General features: G+C 46.3%; 1 protein-coding gene across 1 annotated transcript; it reads right to left on the minus strand.

The window, feature by feature from the left end:
• Positions 1–69: 69 nt before the first annotated feature.
• Positions 70–14,324, minus strand: ZNF16 (zinc finger protein 16). The gene is made up of 3 exons (XM_025450677.3): positions 14,202–14,324; positions 11,427–11,631; positions 70–3,439 (listed from the first exon to the last, which is right to left on the minus strand). The coding sequence occupies exons 2-3, from the start codon at positions 11,620–11,622 to the stop codon at positions 1,593–1,595; spliced, it is 2,043 nt and encodes a 680-aa protein (XP_025306462.1). The 5' UTR covers positions 11,623–11,631; positions 14,202–14,324; the 3' UTR covers positions 70–1,592.
• Between the last annotated feature and the right edge of the window lie 9,166 nt (positions 14,325–23,490).

Below are 23,490 nucleotides of genomic sequence, written 5' to 3' on the forward strand. Positions count from 1 at the left end.
ATTTGCTTCAAGTTGTCAACTCAAAGGACATCTTGGGGAGGCCCCTGATAGCCTCATTTAAAAGACCCCTTCAAAACACCTGTACCTTATTTCTTGCTTTCTTTTGCTTAATAACAATCATAACCATTAGGCCATTTTCTCTACCCAATGGAATGTAAAATCCTCAGGACAGGCGTTTTTCTTTCTTGTTTCCTGCTGTGTCCCCAGCAAATGGCATGTAGTATGCATCAAACAAGTATTACTGGAGAAAAGGATGGACTCAGGCTGGACAAAGGGGAAAGTGAAGCCAGAGAGGGTTGCCTGACCATAAGAAAGAAAAGGGAGGTCTACATGGGGCAGAAAGAGGAACAAATGAGCTGGAGGGTTAGCACAGCAATGCTATCAGCAAAACTGCAAATGTGGCAGTTTCTCATCTAGGGTGTTTCCTTGGGAAGGTGGGGCTGAAGTGGGGTGAGCAGTGATGGCTACTCTGATGGCCTCTCAGAGAAGGGGAGGCAGCCCAGTGTAACCCCAGCCTGACCTGTGCACCCTTGAGCCAACTGTCCCATACTTCCCTTCAAACCTCTCCTTCCTCATTTGTAATTGATGGCCTTGCTCCTACTTCCTTGAAAGAACAGAAGCCAAGCCCTTACCATCCTGCACACCCGACTACATCAGCTTAATGCCTTTCCTCCTGGAAAAACACAGGAGGGGCCTCTCCGTCCACTTACCCTAGGACACCCCCCAGATGAGACCTGCTGGCTGGCATCTAGGGGCCTTTCTAGTGGCAGATGTGTTGTTTCTGGGCCAACCCCCACAGCTCATGGAGAAAGGCACACTCTGGGAAACTGAGGGGTCAGTCCCCACCTACTACGGATGCTCACAGGTGCTCTATAAATGGTGATGAACGGGCCTGGGAGGTTGTGAGAACAGGAGGGGTATGCAGAGGGCAGGGCTCTGTGGGGCCAAGAACCAGGACCGTAAGGTGCAAAGCCAGAGGATGGGAAATAGCTGCATGTGTAATTGTGCAGCAGCCCTGAGTGGGACCATAAGGCATGACCTTAGACTCAGGTACAAAGGACAGGGGGCAGGAATCCTGCACCTAGTGGGTACATGGGAGGGACAAGAAAGAGTGAGGAACTGGTGGTAATGAGTACACACCATTTCTGGGGAAGGATGACTGCAATCAGACCTGAAAAACTCTCGACCTGATTTTTATGTAAGCAGAGTATCAATTATAACCATAGACACCAGAATTCACTCTTTATGAATAATTGCCAAAGAAAAGAGTTACTGTGGTTATTTCGAACCAAATGTCAGTTTACTTTTTTGGTTCTGTTTAATTATAGTAATAAACTCTATTCATGAATACGCAGCATCTATCATCTTTCCCCTCCTAACAATTGTGGGAGTCTGGTAACAAAATGTATAAGCAAAACAAACAAGAACCACGGGGTCATAGGAGGCAGGAGTGATGGTAGGGGAAGGAGGGTCTGGGCTTTGTGGACAGTGGGATGTGAGGGGGAGAGGGTAGCAAGAATCTAGCTTCAAGTCTGGAAGGTGAATGAAGCCAGGACATGGCCAGAGGAGTCAGAATGGAGCTGTATTCCATTTCACTCCCTGGTGTGGATCAGCTGGTGCTTGACCAACTTTGACCGCTGGCTGAAGGCTTTCCCACATGCAGAGCAGTCATAGGGCTTCACACCGGTGTGGATCCTCTGGTGCTGGATGAGGACTGAACGCTGACTGAAGGCCTTCCCGCACTCACTGCACTTATACGGCCTTTCACCAGTGTGGATTATCTGATGTTGAATAAGGTGTGAACTCTGGCTGAAGCCCTTACCACATTCTACACACGTGTACGGCTTTTCTCCAGTGTGAACTTTCTGGTGGTGAATGAGGTTTGAGCTTCGGTTGAAGGCTTTACCACACTGGCTACATTCATGGGGTTTCAATCCATTATGGATTCTCTGATGCTGAATGAGAGTTGAACTCTGGCTGAAGGTTTTTCCACATTCAGTACATTCGTAGGGTTTCTCTCCGGTGTGAACTCGCTGGTGAAGGATAAGGTTGGAGCTCCGACCAAATGTTTTTCCACATTCGCGACACTCATATGGCTTGTCACCTGTGTGCACACCCTGATGCTGAATGAGGGCTGAGCTGTGGCTGAAGGCCTTCCCACAGATGCTACATTCATACGGCTTCTCTCCTGTGTGGATTATCTGGTGCTTTCTGAGCACTGAGCTGTAACTAAAGGCTTTTCCACACACATTACATACATGAGGCTTTTCTCCAGTGTGAATTCTCCGATGCTGAATGAGGCTTGAACTCTGACTGAAGGCCTTCCCGCAGTCACTGCACTTATAGGGTTTCTCTCCAGTGTGAACCCTATGATGCTTAATGAGGTTGGAGACCCGGCTGAATGGTTTGCCACACTCATTACACTCATAAGGTCTCTCCCCAGTGTGAACTCTCTGATGCTTCCTCAGATGTGAGCTCTGGCTGAATGCTTTCCCACACTCATTACACTGAAAAGGCTTCTCACCAGTGTGAGTCCTGTGGTGTTTAATGAGATTTGAGCTCCGCCTAAAGGCCTTCCCACATTCGTTGCACACATACGGCTTCTCTCCAGAATGAATTCTTTGATGTTGGATGAGGTTTGAGCTCCGCCTGAAGGCCTTCCCACATTCACTGCACTCATAGGGCTTCTCACTCATGTGAGACTTCTGGTGCTTCTTAAGGCTTGAGTTCTGGCTGAAGGCTTTTCCGCATTCACTGCACACATAAGGCTTCTCTCCGCTGTGATTAATCTGATGCCTAATGAGGTTTGAGTGCACACTGAAGGTTTTCCTGCATTCACTGCACTGATAGGGTTTTTCACTCACATGAGACCTCTGATGATTTTTAAGGAATGAGTTCTGGCTGAAGGATTTTCCACATTCATTGCATACAAAGGACTTCTGTCCAGTATGGATTATCTGATGCTGAATAAGATCAGGGTTTCCTCTGAAGGTTTTCCCACAATCATTACATATGAGTGGGCTTTCAGCTATGTGATGCTCCTCATGGCTACCTAAGTCCATACTGTGCTGGAAGCTGTGGCCACACATGTCATACAGATGTGGCCTCTCTTCTGTAGGAATTCCCTGAGATGCCGTTGGGTTTGGGCTCAGACTGAAGCTTCTTACAAAGTCATCACAGCCCAGCTCTTTCTCTAAGGGGCTCCTAAGGAGCACTGCCATTGGAGTGAAGCCCCCCTTCTGGTAGAGTGACTGCACTCGTCTCTTACTGTCAGGGGCTCCCCAATCCCTCTCTAGTACATCATCACAGAGTTCTCCAAGCTCAGGCACCTGGGAAAAATCACTGGTATAGTTTTCTGATATTTCTTCCTGGGATTCCAAATCCTCAGAAACTTCTTTCTTCTGAAGAAATTCCTTGCTCTTAGTCCTGGTGTCCCAATCTGAAACGACAAACAAAGTCACTTGGAAGGAAACAGGAAAATACAGATGACACATCTGGGAATGAGTGACCCACCAGGGGTGGTAGTCCCTAAACTCAAGAGGACCAGGGAGGGGCTGGGAGGGCTTCGAGGGGACGAGGCAGCAGAGCCCTAAACTACAAGACTGACACTTGGGATCCCTGGGTGGCACAGCGGTTTAGCGCCTGCCTTTGGCCCAGGGCGTGATCCTGGAGACCCAGGATCGAATCCCACGTCAGGCTCCCGGTGCATGGAGCCTGCTTCTCCCTCTGCCTATGTCTCTGCCTCTCTCTCTCACTGTGTGCCTATCATAAATAAATAAAAATTAAAAAACAAAACAAAACAAAAAAAAAAAAAACAAGACTGACGCTTGCTTCCCTGACCCATGTCTCAGGAAATCACCACTCGTCTCCCTACTGGTTCAAACCAAAATCCCAGGTGCTTCTCAGCTGCACCTCCCCTCTCCCACTGCAGGTCATCAGCAAGTCCTGCCAGCTCTCCCTGGAGTGCCTCAAGTCCAAGTGCTCGCCACTCTCCCTGTACAACATTATACGCTTCATGCTGTATTGTTAATCACTGCGCCCTTTGGTCTTTCCCACTGTGTTTCTTGCGCCAGTAGTTTTCTTAGCACCAACTAATGGCATTCAGGCCTTGCCTCAGGAGTCACCAGTATGGAGAGGTGGGCTCTCTGCCGGCAGGTGCAGAGGGGCCTGTTCCCTTCAGAGAAGCAACAGATTCTGTCCTGTTCAACAGAGGAGGCTTCAGAGACTGCCCTGCCCTACCTAGGCAGCCCTTACCCCGCCCCCCCAACCCTGCAATTCTGGCTGCTGCTAGCTGGACAATCTTTGCCCTGGTACAATGATGAAGCCACTGTGTCCATCTTTCTGAAGGCAGAAATGTGCACAAGGTTCGTCATCAGTCAGAAGGGCTGTCACCTCCCCCTCTCTCTTCACACCCGAAGGAACAAGGAAAACATCACTCCCCTGGATCTCACTTGAATGCAGATCTTAAGTCTCTGTCTCATTCAAATGGAGACACCCAGACCACTCTGCTGCAATCTTTCCCTGCCTGGATGCTGAGAAGCTTACCTGACCTTGTACCTACCCCTCCTGTCCAGAGACATCCTAGCGACATCAGAGTATTTCACCTTTCGCCCAGGCCCTTCCTGAGCTCACCTGCACCCCTGCTCTTGTTCCCTGAGCACGATGGATACACTTACCTTAAGATCTACCCCACTTGGAACTCTCCCCAGATGGTCCTCATGCTCCTTCTTCTTTTTTTTTTTTTTTTTTTTTTTTTTAAGATTTACTGATTTTGGGGTAGGGGACAAGGGAGGGGCAGGAGGAGAAAGAAACTTAAAGCGGACTCTGCGCTGAGCACAGAGATGTACACGAAACTTGATCTCAGGACCCTGAGATCATGACCTGAGCTGAAATCAAGAGTCGGACACTTAACCAACTGTGCCACCCAGACGCCCCTCCCTCCTTCACCTCTTCCTGGTTTCTGGCCAAACACACTTCACTGGAGAGACTTTCTCTGATCACCTCCCCTTCTTGCTGTCTCCTGTGCAGCCTGGCTGCTCCCTGACAGGGCTCCATGTCCTGAGAATGGCCACAGTCATTGGTGCAGAGTAAGTGGGTGGACATCCCTCCCCGTGATTCCTTGGACTCGCTGTCCTCTAACCTGTCCCTCAGTCCACGCTAACATTGCCTCTCCCTTCCTGGGAGTTCTAGGACCTAACAAAACAGCACTGCGTCCTTGCCTGTTCTGGATACTTCTGTTCCCTCTGGAGCCACCAGAATGATGTCAGTGCAGACCTGGCATGGCCTCACACTCAGCCTATCTGCCTGCCATGCCCACACATGTGGAAGCCCCTGCACACTTCTTGCCCTTTGAATGGAGTTTGTGTCAGACTCTCCTTGGAACTCAGCCATGTGCCTGGCACAACATATGGGGACTGTGCTTTACCCTCCTGCTGACTCTCAGGTAGGCCCATCATCACATGCTGCACATGGGCTGACCCTGTTCTTCTGTGAGCCTCAGAGCTCCCCAGGTCAGGAGCCCTGGCTCTGGGGTGTCTAGGAAATGTCCACATGATGCTGGGCTGTTAGGAGTAATGAGGGAAGAGTTCACTGAGGACTGCAGGGACAGACAGGAAGGCTGCTATGGGAAACAAGGGTATGGACAGGATGGCCCAAAGCACACTATGCCCCCCACTGCTCCCAGTGACTGACCCAGCGACCCTCTCACCCTCCTTTGGCTGCATATGGAGTAGGGACCAGAAGGCGATGCATGGGAGTTTCTATTTTTCTACACCCTGAAAACACTTGTTACATATTTAAGTATTACAACCACTTTAGTGGGTGTGAAGTGGTATTTTCATTGTGGTTTTGATTTGCTTTTCTCAAAAGACTACTGAAGCTAAGTAGTTTTTCATGTGATTGTTGGTCATTTGCCTATTTTCTTTTGAAAAGTGTTTCCTCAAGTCCTTTGCTATCTTAAAATTGGGTTGCCTTTTATTGTGGAGTTCTTTATATATCCTGGATACTAGACTGTTACCAGAAACACAATTTGCAAAGGTTTCCTTCCATTCAATAGGATGTCTTTTTACTTTCTTGATAAGGTCTCTTGATACTCAAAAGTTTTAATTGTGATAAAGTCCCACTTACCACCCATCTTTTTCTCTTATTGTTCATGCTTTCAGTGTCATATCTAAGAATCCATCGCCAAACCCAAGGTTATAAAAATTTACATCTAAGAGTTTTATGATTTCAGTTCTTTATTTAGGTTGTTGGGCCATTTTGAATTAATTTTTGGTGTGAAGTAGTGGCCCCAGTTTATTCTTTTGCACACGGATATCCACTTGTCCCAGCATCATCTGTTGAAGACTTATCTTTCTCACTGAACGGTCTTGAGATCCATGTTGCCAATCGATTTGTCACAGATGTCTGGGTTTATTTCTAGACTCTCAATTATCATCCAATGATCTGTATGTTTAGCTTTATGTCAGTACAAAACAAAAAATTTTTATTATTGACACTTTGTAGTAACTTTTGAAACTGGTATGAGTCCTCTTTGTTCTTCATTTTCAAGCTTGTTTTGACTGTTTAGTTGTAATTCTTTATGAATTTGAGGGCTAAGTTTTCAATTCCTGCAAAAAAAAGCTGTTGGAATTTTTTAAAAATGATTTTATTTATTTGTTCATGAGAGACACACAGAGCAAGGCAGAGACATAGGCAGAGGGAGAAGCAGGCTACATGCAGGGAGCCCGATGCAGGATTTGATCCCAGAACCTGGGATCACCACCTAAGCGAAAGGCAGATGCTCAACAACTGAGTCACTCAGGTGCCCCTGCTGCTGGAATTTTGATATGATTTGTATTGAATTTTTAGATTGCTCTGGATAGCACAGACATTTCTAACATTATTACGTCCAATCCATGGACTTGACATCTTTCCAATTGTTTAGGTACTTGCTAATTTCTTTTGTCATGGCTTTGTAATTCTCAGCAAACAAGCTTTCACTTCCTTGGTTAAATTTATTCATAGATACTTTTTTTCTTTTTTAAAGATTTTATTTACTTGAGAAAGGGAGGGAGAGAAAGAGATGAGGGAGGGGCAGAAGGAGAAGCAGACTCTTCACTGAGCAGGGAGCTTGATGTAGAGGTAGATCCCAGCACCCTGAGATCATGACCTAAGCTGAAGGCAGTTGCTTAATGGACTGAGCCACCCAGGTGCCACTATTTTTTTTCTTTTGATGCTATTTAAGTGAAGCTTCCTCAATTTCATTTTCAGATTAGTCATTGCCGGTACATAGAAACAACTGATTTTGTGTGTTGATTTGTACCCTGAAACTTGGCTGAAATTTATTAGTTCTTCTACTTTTTAATGGATTCTGATAGTCTACATATGGGATCATGTCCTTTTGAAACAGAGATAGTTTCTATCTTCCTTCTCCATCTGAACGTCTTTTCTTTTTCTTCGCTGATTGGTCTGGTTAGAACTTCCAGTACAATGTTGAATAGTAACGGTAAACAGGTATACCTTCCTGATCACTAGGATTTTCATCTTTCACTATTGTATATAATGCTAGCTGCGGGTTCTTCATGAATGCCCTTCATCATGTTAAGGAGGTTAGCTTATATTGAATTTTCTGAGTGGTTCTTTTTTTTTTTTTGAATTATCACAAAGGGTGTTTGATTTTGTCAAATACTTTTTCTGCATCAATTGAGATGATTATGGATGGTATTAATGAGATGATTATGGGTTTTTTCCTTCATTCTCTTAGTGTGACTGGTTTTGTTACGCTGAACCTTTGTGTTCTGGATTACATCCCACGTGTATTTTATTCTTTAGTCACTTTGGTAATTTTTGTTTTCAGGAATTTCATCTAAATTATTTGTCAATGCACAGCTGTTAACAGTCTTCTATTTATTTATTTGTTTATTTATTTATTTATTTATGACAGAGAGAGAGAGGCAGAGACACAGGCAGAGGGAGAAGCAGGCTCCATGCTGGGAGCCTGACGTGGGACTTGATCCCGGGACTCCAGGATTGTGCCCTGGGCCAAAGGCAGGCGCTAAACCACTAAGCCACCCAGGGATCCCCCAACAGTCTTCTCTTAAACTCCTGTTTACTTTTGTAAGATCAGTAATAATGTCCACTTCTGAGTTTTATTATTTATGTCTTCAAAGGTTTGTCGATTTTATATTTCCTAAAAAACAACTTTTGATTTTGATTCTCTAAAGTTCTACCTTCTATTTCATTTATCTCTCCTTTAATGTTTTTTTTTTAATTTTTTAAAATTTTTATTTATTTATCATAGTTACAGAGAGAGAGAGGCAGAGACACAGGCAGAGGGAGAAGCAGGCTCCATGCACCGGGAGCCCGATGTGGGATTCGATCCCGGGTCTCCGGGATCGCGCCCTGGGCCAAAGGCAGGTGCCAAACCGCTGCGCCACCCAGGGATCCCTCCTTTATTGTTTTTTATTCCCTTCCGTTTGCTTTGGGTTTAGTTTACTCTTTACGTAGTTCCTTAAGATGTAGTTAAGTTACTGATTTAAGATCTTTCTTTCTTTTTAATGTATCCATTTACTGCTATAGATTTCCCTTTCAGCACTGCCCTTACATACTGGAAGTTTTTGTTTGTTTTCATTTGTCTGCAGGTGTTTTCAAATTTCCCTTGTGATTTTTTCTTGACCCACAGGTTAACAGATTTTTATTTTTTTATTTTTAAATTTTTAAAAAGTTTTATTTATTTATTCATGATAGACAGAGAGAGAGATAGAGAGGCAGAGGGAGAAACAGGCTCCATGCCGGGAGCCCAATGTGGGACTCGATCCTGGGACTCCAGGATCGCGCCCCGGGCCAAAGGCAGGCACCAAACCACTGAGCTTTGTAATTTACCCAAAAGCATATTTTTAAATTTCTACACATTTGTGAATGTTTCACTTTTCAGGCTGTGGTTGGCTGAAGATAATATGTTACATGATTCCAACTGTTTTTATATTGAGATTTGTTTTGTGGCCTAACAGGTCTACGTTGGAGAATGTCCAGGTACACTTAAGAAGAATATGTACTCCTTTGGTGAAATTTATGTATATACATGTCTATTAGGTCTAATTGATTTATAGTATTGTTCAACTTCCCTACCTTTTTTTTTTTTTTTTTAAAGATTTTATTTATTCATGAGAGACACACAGAGAGAGGCAGAGACACAGAGACAGGGAGAAGAGGGCTCCCTGCAGACAGCCCGATTCAGTACTCGATCCTCAGATCCTGGGATCACACCCTGAGCTGACAACAGACACCCAACTGCTGAGCCACCCAGGTGTCCCTCCTTACAATGTTTTTGAACCCATGCTTTTCTGCCCTAAGTTTTGAGTTAGGCAAAACAGAAACAAGTGCTTTGCATCAACCCTTTATCCAATCCCCCACAGGTTAGGACAAACAAAATTATTTTTGAGTAAGGTCTTATCTGATCCCTTTGGAATGAGGGACCATGATCCCACACTGGTAACATAAGATGCTCATTTTAAGACTGCTACTGAGCCAGGGAGTGTTTGGGCACAAGCAAGTAAAAACACCACAAAGCTTTCCTACCATTTTTAAGTGGCCTTTTTTTCTTGATTTAGCATTCACCTGATTGCTGTAAACCTGTTTTCTAGATTTAGATTCCTGACAAAATTGGTGCTAGCAGTTTCTACTTTTTTTTTTTTTTTTTAAGATTTTATTTATTTATTCATGAGAGACACACAGAAAGAGAGGCAGAGACACAGGCACAGGGAGAAGCAGGCTCCACGCAGGGAGCCCAACGTGGGATTCGATCCTGGGTCTCCAGGGTCACATCCTGGGCCAAAGGTGGCGTTAAACCACTGTGCCACCCAGGCTGCCCCCTTTTTGTTTGTTTTTAATGTTTATGTGGAGGACTTGGTATTTTGAGCTACGTACTCCAACATTCTGTTCCACAGTGGCTTTTTAAACAGGAGTTACCATCAACCTAGGTGTTGTTTTTGTTTTTCTTTTTAATGGAAGAGGGCCTGGCCTCCCCCACCATTCTCTGCCCAGCATACCCTTAACCCTTTGGTTCACATTCTGCCTCTGTCTGGGGTGGTCATCAGCAGGCCTGCCTCTCAGGGCCACTTCTTGGGACCTCATCATGTCTCTCATCCCCTAATACTCTCCTGCTCCAACATACCCAGGACTGCCTTGTACCATCTCTGCTGTTGAAGGAGGACATCAAGAGGATGTGACCACTGGTTGACTCATGAGCTGGATCCAGGTGACCGGGTTCCTCATCCTTTCCCTGTCCTTGAACATACATTCTGCTTGCCTTCCCTGCTCCTAGAAGCTGCCCCAAGGACACAGCCTTGAGACAATGATGTGGTGCTGACACCATCTAGACAGTATATGTAACTAAATCCAGTTAAGGCCACTCTATCAACTTTTAAGATTTTGTAGGTGGGTGCTAGGGTTCATTCATATTGCAGCCTTCCAAGACAAGCCTCTTAAATAAGTTCCCTTGCTTATTAAACTGTCACCTACAGGGATACCTGGGTAGCTCAGTGGTTAAGTGTCTGCCTTTGGCTCCAGTCATGATCATGGGGTTCTGGGATTGAGTCCTGCAGCAGGCTCCCTGTGGGGAGCCTGCCTCCCCCTCTGCCTGTGTCTCTCATGAATAAATAAATAAAATCTAAAAAAAAAAAAAAAAAAAAAAAAAAAAAAAAAAAAAAAAAAAAAAAAAAAAAAAAAAAAAAAAAACCCTGTCACCTACCAACTTGGGTGTCCTGCCTTGTTCTTCAGACTCTCCTTTCCCTTTGTATACAAAGGCCAGTTTAAGTTATACCTGTAAAGTTCGCAAGGTTTGTGAACCTACACTGCCATTAGCCCAACCTTCCCTGGCCACAGAGTCTGACCAGGGTCTTCTGTCCAGATATCCTGATTATAAACCATAGGTCATGTAGTTAAGAGGGGCCTCCAGTAAAATAGCAGATCCCAGTGAGGGAGGCTTACACTGAGTGACCATCCTAATCACTGCTGATAGGGCCACAAAAAAGGCAAGCTAGTTGGGGGCCTCAGGAAAGGACAGTCTAGTAGAATTCCAAAGTGGAGGGGAGTGGTTAGGTAGTGTGAATATAGCCAGGAGGGAGCAGGATCACAGCCTGAGTTAGGGCAGTACCCTGAGTGCAGGGGACCACCATCAGCCTGGTGGCTGGGCTGGGCAGGCCTCAGCCAGTGACCCATTACATCACAGCTCTCTATGTCCAGTGGGGAAACCCAGTGTCCTGCCCAGGCACCAGGACAGCCTGGAGCCAGGCTCAATTCCTCTCTACTCTCTAGCCTAGGCCCTCAAGTCCATGGGGTAGCCCATCCCTCATAATGATATGGATGTCTCTTGGGGGTAAGCACAGGGTGATGCAGACAAAGTCCCTCCAGAATAAGGGCACCAGTGGGAAACTTGCTCCCAGTACCTGGCTGCTGATGGTGAGGGGGGGTGGTTCCTGGCTCAGTGTAGCCACAGCAGTGGGGATCACGGAGTGTAGATCCAGCATGGGTCACAGCAGGAGCATCACTCACACAGGCCTGGGCTGCAGGGATCCAAGGGGATGGTCCAGGAACTGAGGGCTCCATTTCTGCCTCTTCAGACCGAGCTCTGAGGCTAGGCATGGCTGGGACCTGGAGACCAGCAAGGATGCAGGTGAGTGTACCGAGGGGCTAGCTCCAGGGAGCCATACCTCCACCTGGCAGGGGTCTCTTCTACCCCTATAGTCTGAGACCTGACGTAGACCTGGTGCTGGGTCTCAGGGAAGAGGTAAAATGGTGATCTCAGGGCAAGGTGAGCAGTGTCCCATGGGTATCCTGGAACGGCCCAGGCCTGCCATGATAGGAGAACAGCCCCAGAGCCTACACCCACCACGCTGGGTCTACCTCTCATTCCTGACACAATGCCCTGAAGGTGGACCATCAGATCCATTCACAGTAGAGCCGCAACATGGTCATCAGGTGTCTGAGTCGTGCCCTCCTGGCAGTATCTATAGTAGGTATCCCTGTCTCTATCCCCGACCTGCCTTCCCACTTTAACAGTGGTTTCCTCCCAGGCTCCTCTTTATCTCTTCGTGCTGGTTCACCAGGGCTTACTTTTAAACCTACACCGATTTCCTTAGTTAAGGAAGGAATCAACAACCTTATCCTGTGACGATTCCCAAACTTGGGCTCATCTCCAGCTCTAAATCTTCCTTCTGAGGAGATACAATTCTCCCACTGATACGATGAGTGCCCCTATGGACCAAGAGTATTTCCCCCACCTCTCCCTGCCCTGTGTCTGCAAATGCACCATGCCCTGCTCAATGGCCCACCTGTATTGTGGCAATGTCCCTTGGCCCCTTATCACGCTGCACCACTGACAGGTGACGATCACCTCTTTGTCTTTCAAGGGTGGGGAAGACAAGTAGGAAAGGCTGGAAGAAGCCCACAGTGGACGGTGCCTGCCTCCTGGGTAGTGTGTAGAAGCCCTGACAGTTGGTTTTGGCTTTCTGTAATCCAAGTGCCTGAATTAAGCTCTGATTGCTGAAGCATGCACTGCAAGCAGGCATCCATGTCAAAGATGGAATAAATGCCAGCCACTGGACTCCCTAAAGAGCCAGGCCACCTCCCCTGATTGAGCCTCCTTTGTTGATTCTGATTACTGGCCATTTGGTCCACTTGTTATTTTTCTTTTTCTGTACTTGAAATTCCCACTCTTATTTTATTTTATTAAGTACTTTTATTTGAGAGAGAGAGAGAGAGAGAGGGGCGGAGTGTGAGTGCGCACCAGTGGGGTAAACGGCAGAGGGAGAGAGAAGCAGACTCCCTGTTGAGCAGGGAGCCTGAGTCAGGACTCAATCCCAGGACCCTGAGGTCATGACCCGAGCTGAAGTCAGACACTTAACCAAATAAGCCACCCAGGTGCCACTCTACTCTGTTCTAAATTCACCAATAAAGAGTGAGCCCATGAAACCCTAGGTCTCCACCCTTGACCCCAATAAAAGCAGAAGCCCAGGCCACTGCACCTGTCTTTCTCATTACCGGAAACCTCCCTTGTGGCCCCAGGTGTGCTAATTTGCAGGCCCTCTAAGTAATAAACCTTTCTTTTTTGAAAACTTCCTAACGGTTGTCACTGAAGAGCATTCTGAAATCACAGTAAGAACCACAAGGGATGGTCCACTCAAATCCTTGGTTTTTGACAGGCTGAGACCAGGATAAAACAGGAGGGAGCAAGGAAGCAGTACCCTGCGGCAGGCAGGCATTTAAACAAGGCCCAGGGAAGCGGGTTTAGGCAATGCCTGGTTAGAAATTTGGAGAACATGAGGTAAAGGTGTGGACCGACCTCAAAAGCAGGGTCGTGGGGTACAGACGAGGCCGTAGCTGCTTGACGGTGGCACAGGGGCCACGTTTCTGTATCAGGACAAACAAACCGGTGCTCCCTGGAATGGTGCGGACAATCGTCAAAGCAAGGAGAGCGCGGACTAAAGTGCCTGGCCGGTAGCAGCAGGACAGAGCAGGGGTTGCTTCCGCGGGCCGGGGGTCTTCACCACACAAATGAACATTTGCAATATTCACTCGCTTTATTTTAAAATTCTTGAAATCATCCTCACCGTCACTGAATGAGGGCACAGTCACGTGGCTCAAGATTCAAAGGCAAAGAAGGACTTCTGGAGAAACACTCCCAGCCAGCGGCTCAGCTCCCCTCCCCAGCGGCTGATGTGCCCTTCCCGAACGTTCTACACTCCTCTCACGTCTCGTTTTTCTCATTCAGTAAATGTGGGGCCACGTCCGGGACACAGACCGAACCTGCGGTAACCTGAACGCCTTGGACCTCCGTGTGCAGCTGCGAAGCCCTCCAACCCGGGCATACGGCACAGTCGGCGGCGGGGACCCCGCAGAGGGAGTTCCGGCGTGGCCCGTGTCATTACCGGAACCGTTGCCGACGCGGACGCAAGGTTCCCGCGCAAGCCCTGGGGCCTCGGGGACTGGGGCGGTCGGCCGGAAGGCGCGCGCCCCGCGGCCTCCGGGAGCCGGTTCCCCCGCCTGAGACTCCGCGCGCTGGGCGGGCCGAGGGGCGAGGCCGGCGCCGCTCCGCCCGCACGGGGACCCCGCCGGCCCGACCGCCCCGCGACGAGGGCCCGCTGCGCCCCACCCCGGCCGCCACATGCCGCCCCCGCCCCCTGCCCCCGCCGCCCTGCCCAGGCCCCGGGGCCGGCACCCACCGCGGGGCGTCCGTGTCACGGCTTCCCGTCCGCGGGTCCTACCCGCCCGTGGGTCGCTCCGGTCGCCGCGCGCCGCCGTAGGACTGCCGGCTCGGCCCAGAGGCGGGGCCGGAAATCCCTCCCCCGACTTCCGGGCGGCGGCGGCGCTCTAGGCGGCGGCGGCCCGGAGACTCGGTGGCCCCGCCGGCGGCCGGCGCGAGCGCGGGCTCCCGGGCTTCCCCGAGGTCGGAGTGGCGGCCCGCGCGGTGCTCGCCGCCAGTGTGGAGCCGGGGCGGGGCCCTGAGCCGCCCGGCGGGCGGGACACGCGGAGTCCCTAAGGAGACGCCACGCTCCGTGCGGCTGCCCGGGGCACACTGAGCCCGAGGACTGCAGGCGCCGGCAGGTGCATTCGGCGGGAAGAAGGTCAAAATTAGAAATCTGTAATGAAAAGTTCGCAAAAAATTCTTAAATATTGGAATTTACGAACATTGCCTACATAATCTTTTTTTTTTCTTTTTCCTACGTAATCTTTTAATAAAAAGTGATAGTAGCTGGAAAAGGACAGACTGCTTATCAAGCAATGAAAAGCAAAAGACTTCATTCTCGCGCCTATGGAAGCCAGTGTGAAGTGGAAAATATACGAAATTCAAAATTTACGGAATATTTTTCAGAGAAAAAAATATCCATAAAACAAAGGAAAATTCCGGCTTTTTAATGCTTGTGGGCCCTGTAGGGGCTCTCAGGGAAGCTACACTTTAACATTTATCAGAGTCCAAGCGCGGGCTCAGTCTCTCCTGGGAACACGTTCTACATCCGGGAGTAACGGGCCAGCGGGGAGAGACCAGGAAAGCCGCTGCTTGACCAGCCTTTTCAAATCCCAGAGATACGGGCGCATGAGCAGACCACCCGGTTTGTCTTAAACATCAGCTAGAAGGTATTCAAAGGCGACACCAAGAAGTCTAAGTTCCCTGGTCAGTTTTGTATAAAAGTGCCCAGTGCCAGCTGATTCAGGTCCCTCGCACTCTAGAGAGCTTGATTTCTGTTCTCACCTTCACTTAATAAACTATCACTTCCCCCTTTTGTGTCTTAAAAAAATGCATTCTTCCGCTCCCGGAGACAACTCTACAACCCTGTAACATTCGCTTCATTTATTAATAACCTAAAAGGGAGGAATCCAAACATAAAGAGAAGAGTAAAACAGAAACCTCCCTGGTTCCCTGAAGGTTAAGGTCATACAGTTCTACATCTACTAAAAGCTTAAAATAACCGCTGTAACTCTCTGAAAGGTCTTTTGTCTAATGCTTTGTAACTCATGTTAAAAAGAACGTATATAATCCTGTACCAAATGTTCCTCCTCCTCTCCCAGCACTCTCTGTTGTTGTTAAGTAGGCTCCGCACCCAATGTGGGGCAGAGCATTCTCTTCTTTTTTTTTTTTAATTTTTATTTATTTATGATAGTTACAGAGAGAGAGAGAGGCAGAGACACAGGCAGAGGGAGAAGCAGGCTCCATGCACCGGGAGCCCGACGTGGGACTCGATCCCGGGTCTCCAGGATCGCGCCCTGGGCCAAAGGCAGGCGCCAAACCGCTGCGCCACCCAGGGATCCCTCTTCTTTATAAATATTCTGTATTGGAGCAGCTATCCTAACCAGGGCTCAAAGAAAACTCTCTTTAAGAGATTCTAAAAGTTTGGTTAATATTGCATCAATAATATAAATATATCGCTCTAACTACTTTTTCATTGTTAAAGAAGACAAAAGGGTGTATCTTCAGATGTTAGAAAAAGGAAAATACATTTCTCTGCACCAGCAATAACCAACAAGATAATGTAAGAGAAAATGAAATATACTCCATGATAGCAGCACAAGCTATAAAATGCTGTGTAATTAATAAAGAGCGCTCAAAACCTCTGTGGAGAACACTTTGAAACTCTAGTAAAGGACAAAGAAGATAATCTTAGTAAATAGAAAGATATTTCTTGCTCTTGGATAGGGCAACTTAATATTTCAAAGATATAAATTTCCCTCCAATTTAACCTATAAATCTACTGCAACCTAGTCAAAGTTTTACTTGGTTAGGAGGAAACTCAAACTGTGTGTGGAAAAAGAAAAATCATAGAATAGCCAAATCAACCTAAGAAGGAAAGGGAAGGATGTGCTATTACTATTGACAGGAGAATTGACAGCAGGAGCGGGACAGCAGAGAGATCAGTGTCAGACTTTTGTGGAGGTAGAAAATTAATAGATGATAAATATGGCACGACAATCAATGGCAAAATAGTGGGTTCTTTAATAGAAGGTATTGGGAAAGTGAGCTCACTCAATGGAGAAAACCAGAACTAGATCTCTACTTAACACACAAAATGTAGTCTCTAAATGAGCTTAAGATCCGATACAGATAGAGATGAGGTTAGCAGGAAATAACACAGGAAATAGATTTGAGACGCTCTGCTGACTACCCATGAGAGAAAAGGCAAATTATATGTCAGTGAGACCCGGCTTCATGCTGCTGGCCTGGAGAAGTTAGAAGCCTGGATAACACATGCGTTAGCACTGGAGGTTCAAATATTTTTCTCTCATGTAAAATCCTCAGTTTGTATGACAGGTTCCTTAGGCAGCCATCAGGGGTCCAGGTGCCGCCTGCCCCCAGGGTGTTTTGCCGGCTGGCTCGAGGGAGAAGAGAACGGACACCAGGGATAATGACCTGCTTCTGCCATAGTCTTTGTATATGGTCACCTGCTGCCCCAGGATGCAGTCCCTGATCAGGAGGACAATCCAAAGTCAAAGTCCTGCGCAGTCCTGAATGCAGCTCAGTCGAGTCCCTCTGGACAAGGGGCAGCCTCTCCATCAGGTCCTATCAGTGAAGGACAGGTCGTGTGCCCACACCCCCCAACCTGGAGTGTGGAGAGGTGGAGAATGGGAGACACACAGCAGCATTCAAGCTCTGCTTAGCCGTGTCCATGCGGTTACTTAAATAAAATTGTGCAGCACTGGATGTCAAGTTTTCACACGCTTGTAAGCAAGCTTTGCAGTCATCTCTGTTCACGGTCTGCCGAATCCTCCCACGAGCATCTCAGCATGAATGCTGGAGACTGTCTCCCTGGCAGGGAAGGGAGCTCTGGGCCAGCACTCGGGCACTCGGACTCAGCTCTTGGATTTGCTCCCTGGGTCTCAGGCCTCATCAGGTCTGACTTGGCTCTGTGTGTGTGTGTGTTCGTGTGTGTGTGTGTGTGTGTGCACGTTGTTGTCAGTATCTGCATGGCCACCTGCAAAGGAATGTAAGAGGCTGCCCTAGCTGCAGGGGTCTAGGTTTGCAGAGGCTTCCTGATTGATAGGTGCCTCCCTGGGTCAGCTTCTTACATACACATTCAGCTCCATGTGCAAAGGCCCCATCTAGTCATGGGTTTAATCCTAAGGATTCTTTTCTATTTGTTGGCCTCTTGTTTGCTCACCATCCTTCTCTCTCTCTCTCTCTCTCCAGTTGAAGTTGACTACGTTGAGGCCACTTGCACTATCATATATACCTCAAGTATTTGTAGAATGACCTTCCACAAATGAGACACAGGCCCACTCTCTATGGGCTGGGTTGTCTTCATGTCTATTGGATCTGTACGGTCACTTGGGCTCTGTGCTTAGAAGGACTAGCACTTAGTTTAATGTTGGACTGACCCCTGTTGCATAGTTATGACTCTGAGTGTTTGAGAGGAATGTGGGGCACAGACTTGGCTGCCTCTTCAGAACTTTGCTTTCTCAAAGCTGAACGTGGGGTTCAGAAGAGGTTGGTATTTTCAGCCATGTGGCACCTTCTTACCGGACTCATAGGTCACAGGCCCCAGGCAGAGGGAAACCTCCTTGTCCAGCTGTCATCTCCTCTATCTGCCTTCCTCTAGCCTAAGTCTCTCTAGCTGGGCTTTTCTGAAAGTGGCAAGAAGGTAACCAATACTCGCCAACATTCTGAACTATTTTCATCCATTTCCTCTAGGGCTATAGTTTTAGTCACATTCAATATAGTTCTAATACACCACAAACAAGAATCATATCAAATACTTTTTCATACATAGCAAGCACATTTCTATAGAATATGATAGATCATTGGTCCCATGCTCCACCCAGCCTTCTTCAATGGGCCTCAAGTTCTTGTTGGGAGTTGGAGGTATAGGCTGGTGGTTAGGAAGTTACTATCTCATGGTCATTGGGAGTTTCTCAGTTCAGCAGCTGGCCATCTTGTGTAGTGTCAACACATTTATCTTGGTGGTTTTTTTGTGTGTGTGACAGTTCAGATTGACTGAAAAATTATGTTTTTCATTAACTTTTCCATAAAAATATTCTATTCTAGACTAATTCATAAAATAGTGGCATTTTTACTATAATACATAATAGGCAGACTTCTAATAAGTTTATTGAAATTAAATTATATAATAAATTTAGAAAGAAAAGAAAGGGGGAAAAACTGAAACTAAAAATGGACCAAGGGATCTCTGGGTGGCGCAGCGGTTTGGCGCCTGCCTTTGGCCCAGGGCGCGATCCTGGAGACCCTGGATCGAATCCCACATCGGGCTCCCGGTGCATGGAGCCTGCTTCTCCCTCTGCCTGTGTCTCTGCCTCTCTCTCTCTCTCTCTCTGTGACTATCATAAATAAATAAAAATTTTAAAAAATGGACCAAAATAAACTGTTGTAAATTGCATTTCATATGACAAACTACATACTGAAGCCTGGAAATTTCTGTTAATCATTGATTGCAACAACAAAAACAAAAAGCCATAAAACCAGATAAAAGCAAAAAATGAGGGACTGCTGGGTGGCTCAGCAGTTGAGCTCCTGTCTTCAGCCCAAGGCATGATCCTGGAGTCCCGGGATCGAGTTCCACATCAAGCTCCCTGTGTGGAGCCTGCTTCTCTCTCTGCCTGTGTCTCTGACTCTCTCTCTGTGTGTCTCATGAATAAGTAAATAAAATCGTTAAAAATAAATAAACAAAAAATAAAAGCAAAAATGAGGAAGAAATCAAGGAGAGTCCAGCTAAAACTTTTTATGGATTGAACGTTTGCCTCCTGCCCTCTAGATCCATTGTTGAAGCCTTAAATTCCAATGTCATAGTATTTGGAGGTGGGACCTTTGGGAGATGATTAGGGTTAGATGAGGTCATGAGGATGGGGCCTCTATAATGGGACTAGTGCCTTTATAAGAAGAGGAAGAAAGACTAGAGTGCACTCTCTTCCTTTCTCTCTCTCCCCCTCCTTCTCTCTCTCTCTTTCCCACTACCTCCCTCCTCCCTCTCTCTTCCTGCCACCCAAAAGGCAATGAAAAGTTGTCAGGCTGCAAGCTGGGAAGAAGGCCTTCACTGGGGAACCAAACTGGCCAGCACCTTAGCCTTGAACTTCCCAGCATCCAGAATTGTGAGAAATAAATTTTGTTTTTTTTAAGCCAACTAGGTATGGCAACCCAAGCTGACTAATAATGATTTTGGTACCAAACGGTGGGGTGATGAATACCAAATACCCAAAAATGTGGAATTGGCTTTGGAACTTGGCAGTGGGAAGAGTTTTGCTAGAAATGTGGATGTTGAAGGTGATTCTGGTGAGAACTCAGAAAGATACTGGGAGAAATGTAGAGAAAGCTTCCATCTTCTTGGAGAATACATAAATAATCATGAGTATAATGTCAGTAGAAATATGAATGGTAGAGGCCATTCTGATGAGGTCTCACATGGGAACAAGGAACATGTCATTGAAAACTGGAGGGAAAAAAATTAAAGAAAAGGAAACTGGAGGGAAGGTGATTCTGGTTATACAGTGGCAAAGACCTTGGATGAATTGTGTTCATGTTCTAGTCTTTTGTGGAAGGTAGACCTTGTGAGCAATTAAACTGGATATTTGAAAAAAAAATAAAAAAATAAACTGGATATTTGGCTGAGGAGATTTCTTTTTTTTTTAAATCATTCTTTAAATATTTTACTTATAATTGGAAGAAAGACAGTCTCTTCAATAAATGGTGCTGGGAAAATTGGACATCCACATGCAGAAGAATGAAACTAGACCACTCTCTTTCACCATACACAAAGATAAACTCAAAATGGATGAAAGATCTAAATGTGAGACAAGATTCCATCAAAATCCTAGAGGAGAACACAGGCAACACCCTTTTTGAACTTGGCCACAGTAACTTCTTGCAAGATACATCCATGAAGGCAAAAGAAACAAAAGCAAACATGAACTATTGGGACTTCATCAAGATGAGAAGCTTCTGCACAGCAAAGGATACAGTCAACAAAACTAAAAGACAACCTACAGAATGGGAGAAGATATTTGCAAATGACGTATCAGATAAAGGGCTAGTTTCCAAGATCTATAAAGAACTTCTTAAACTCAACACCAAAGAAACAAACAATCCAATCATGAAATGGGCAAAAGACATGAAGAGAAATCTCACAGAGGAAGACATAGACATGGCCAACACGCACATGAGAAAATGCTCTGCATCACTTGCCATCAGGGAAATACAAAGCAAAACCACAATGAGATACCACCTCACACCAGTGAGAATGGGGAAAATTAACAAGGCAGGAAACAACAAATGTTGGAGAGGATGCGGAGAAAAGGGAACCCTCTTACACTGTTGGTGGGGATGTGAACTGGTGCAGCCACTCTGGAAAACTGTGTGGAGGTTCCTCAAAGAGTTAAAAATAGACCTGCCCTACGACCCAGCAATTGCACTGTTGGGGATTTACCCCAAAGATTCAGATGCAATGAAACGCCGGGACACCTGCACCCCGATGTTTCTAGCAGCAATGTCCACAATAGCCAAAATGTGGAAGGAGCCTCGGTGTCCATCGAAAGATGAATGGATAAAGGAGATGTGGTTTATGTATACAATGGAATATTACTCAGCCATTAGAAACGACAAATACCCTCCATTTGCTTCGACGTGGATGGAACTGGAGGGTATTATGCTGAGTGAAGTAAGTCAATCAGAGAAGGACAAACGGCGTATGTTCTCATTCATTTGGGGAATATAAATAATAGTGAAAGGGAATATAAGGGAAGGGAGAAGAAATGTGTGGGAAATATCAGAAATGGAGACAGAACATAAAGACTCCTAACTCTGGGAAACGAACTAGGGGTGGTGGAAGGGGAGGAGGGCGGGGGGGGGGATGAATGGGTGACGGGCACTGAGGGGGGCACTTGACGGGATGAGTACCGGGTGTTATTCTGTATGTTGGTAAATTGAACACCAATAAAAAATTAATTTATTAAAAATATTTATTTATTTATTTATGATTTTACTTATTTATTCGTGAGAGACACACAGAGAGAGGCAGAGACATAGGCAGAGGGAGAAGCAGGCTCCATGCAGGAAGCCTGATGTGGGACTCAATCCCGGGACTCCAGGATCATGCCTTGAGCCAAAGGCAGGTGCTTAACTGCTGAGCCACTCAGGCATCCCTAAATATTTTATTTTATTTAAATTAAATTTGCCAACGTATAGTATAACACCCAGTGCTCATCCCATCAAGTTCCCTCCTTAGTAGCTGAGGAGATCTCTAAGCAAAGTGTTGAAAGAGTGGCTTGGTTCCTCCCGACTTCTTGTAAAATGCAAGAAGGGAGAGATGAATTGAAGGAGGCATTGTTAAGTAAAAAGGAACCAGAAGTTTTTAAGAAATTGGTAAATTCCCAGCATGCAAAAATGAGAAAATGTGTTCAGAAGAAAGTACTAGGAATGTGGCTGGATTACTATTTGATAAAGAGATTATGAGACATGAGCAAAAACATTGCCAATTTGCATTGACTGGGACAGAGACTGGACAAATGAAGGGAGGCTGTTAGACTTCTAAGATCCTACAGGACTGAACCACAGAGCCTCTTGACTACAAATGTGCACTATTTTGCAAGACAAGGGAAGAATGACTCTAAAGGAGATACAAAAATCATCAAGGCTGCCTTCTCACTTTCAAAGGGACACCCATTGCCTCCATTTCAGCAGGAGGCCTAACAGTGGCTGCCTGGAGCTTTGGGGAGCCTATACAGAGCTTTCTGGAGCATTCAGGATGCCAGCCCACTTGGCAGAGCCACAGAGGGGATCCTGCTGGATCTGGAAGGCAGAGTCCTGAACCCATAAGGATTATTCTTAAGCCTTAGATCTAATGATATTTTCCATGCAAGGACAAGAATTTTGGGGAGCCATGGGGGGAATGCTATGGATTGGATGTTTGGTCCTCCAAGTTCATATGTTGGAACTATGACCTCTCTGTGTGATAGTATTTGGAAGTGGGAACCTTGGAAGATAATTTGGTTACATGAGATCATGAAGTTGGAACTTGTATGTTAGGACTGGTATCCGAAGAGGAGGAGGAGGAGGAGGGGGAGGAGGAGGAGGAGGAGGAGGAAGAGGAAGAGGAAGAAGAAGAAGAAGAAGAAGAAGAAGAAGAAGAAGAAGAAGAAGAAGAAGGAGGAGGGGAGGAGGAGGAGGAGGAAGAAGAATAAGAAGAAGAAGAGAAGAAAGAAGAGAATAAGAGACGAATAGACGAGAATAAAAGTAGAAATAGTATAAGACGGTGGGTAGTCGGAGTAGGAGTATGCCTTGCTCTATCTCTCTCTCTCCCTCTTTTCTCTCTCTCTCTCCTCTCTGTCATGTGAAGACATGATGAGAAAGTAGCCATCTTCAAGTCAGGAAAAGGGCCCTCATCAAGAACTTGATCAGGGGATCCCTGGGTGGCGCAGCGGTTTGGCGCCTGCTTTTGGCTCCATGATCCTGGAGACCCGGGATCGAATCCCACATCGGGCTCCCGGTGCATGGAGCCTGCTTCTCCCTCTGCCTATGTCTCTACCTCTCTCTCTCTCTCTCTCTCTCTCTCTCTCTCTGTGTGTGACTATCATAAATAAATAAAAATTTAAAAAAATTAAGAAAAAAAAAAAAAAGAACTTGATCATGATGTCACCCTGATCCTGGACTTTCCAGCCTCTAGAACTGTGAGAAATAAGTATCTATTGTAAGTCACCCATCTATGGCATTTTGTTATAGCACTGAGCTAAGACACTAATCAACTTTGCTTCAAATCTGGGCCTCATAAATTTGCCACATTTCACTGTCTTTTTCACAGACTAGAATATTCCATATGGCATAAGAGTCACCACATCTGAGTTCACCAGTCCTGAATTTTCTACATAAATGATAAGTCAGCCTTCTCAAGTTGGGAGAAGCCAATGAAATGATGAATATGTATGGAAATGCACAACAAAATTGATATATCTTTAACTATATTGACTAAGAAAAATTAGAAATATAAACGGGGATGTTGGGATGCCTGGGTGGCTCAG

This window comes from Canis lupus, chromosome 13 (assembly GCF_003254725.2).
Source record: "Canis lupus dingo isolate Sandy chromosome 13, ASM325472v2, whole genome shotgun sequence".
Lineage (NCBI taxonomy): Eukaryota > Metazoa > Chordata > Mammalia > Carnivora > Canidae > Canis > Canis lupus.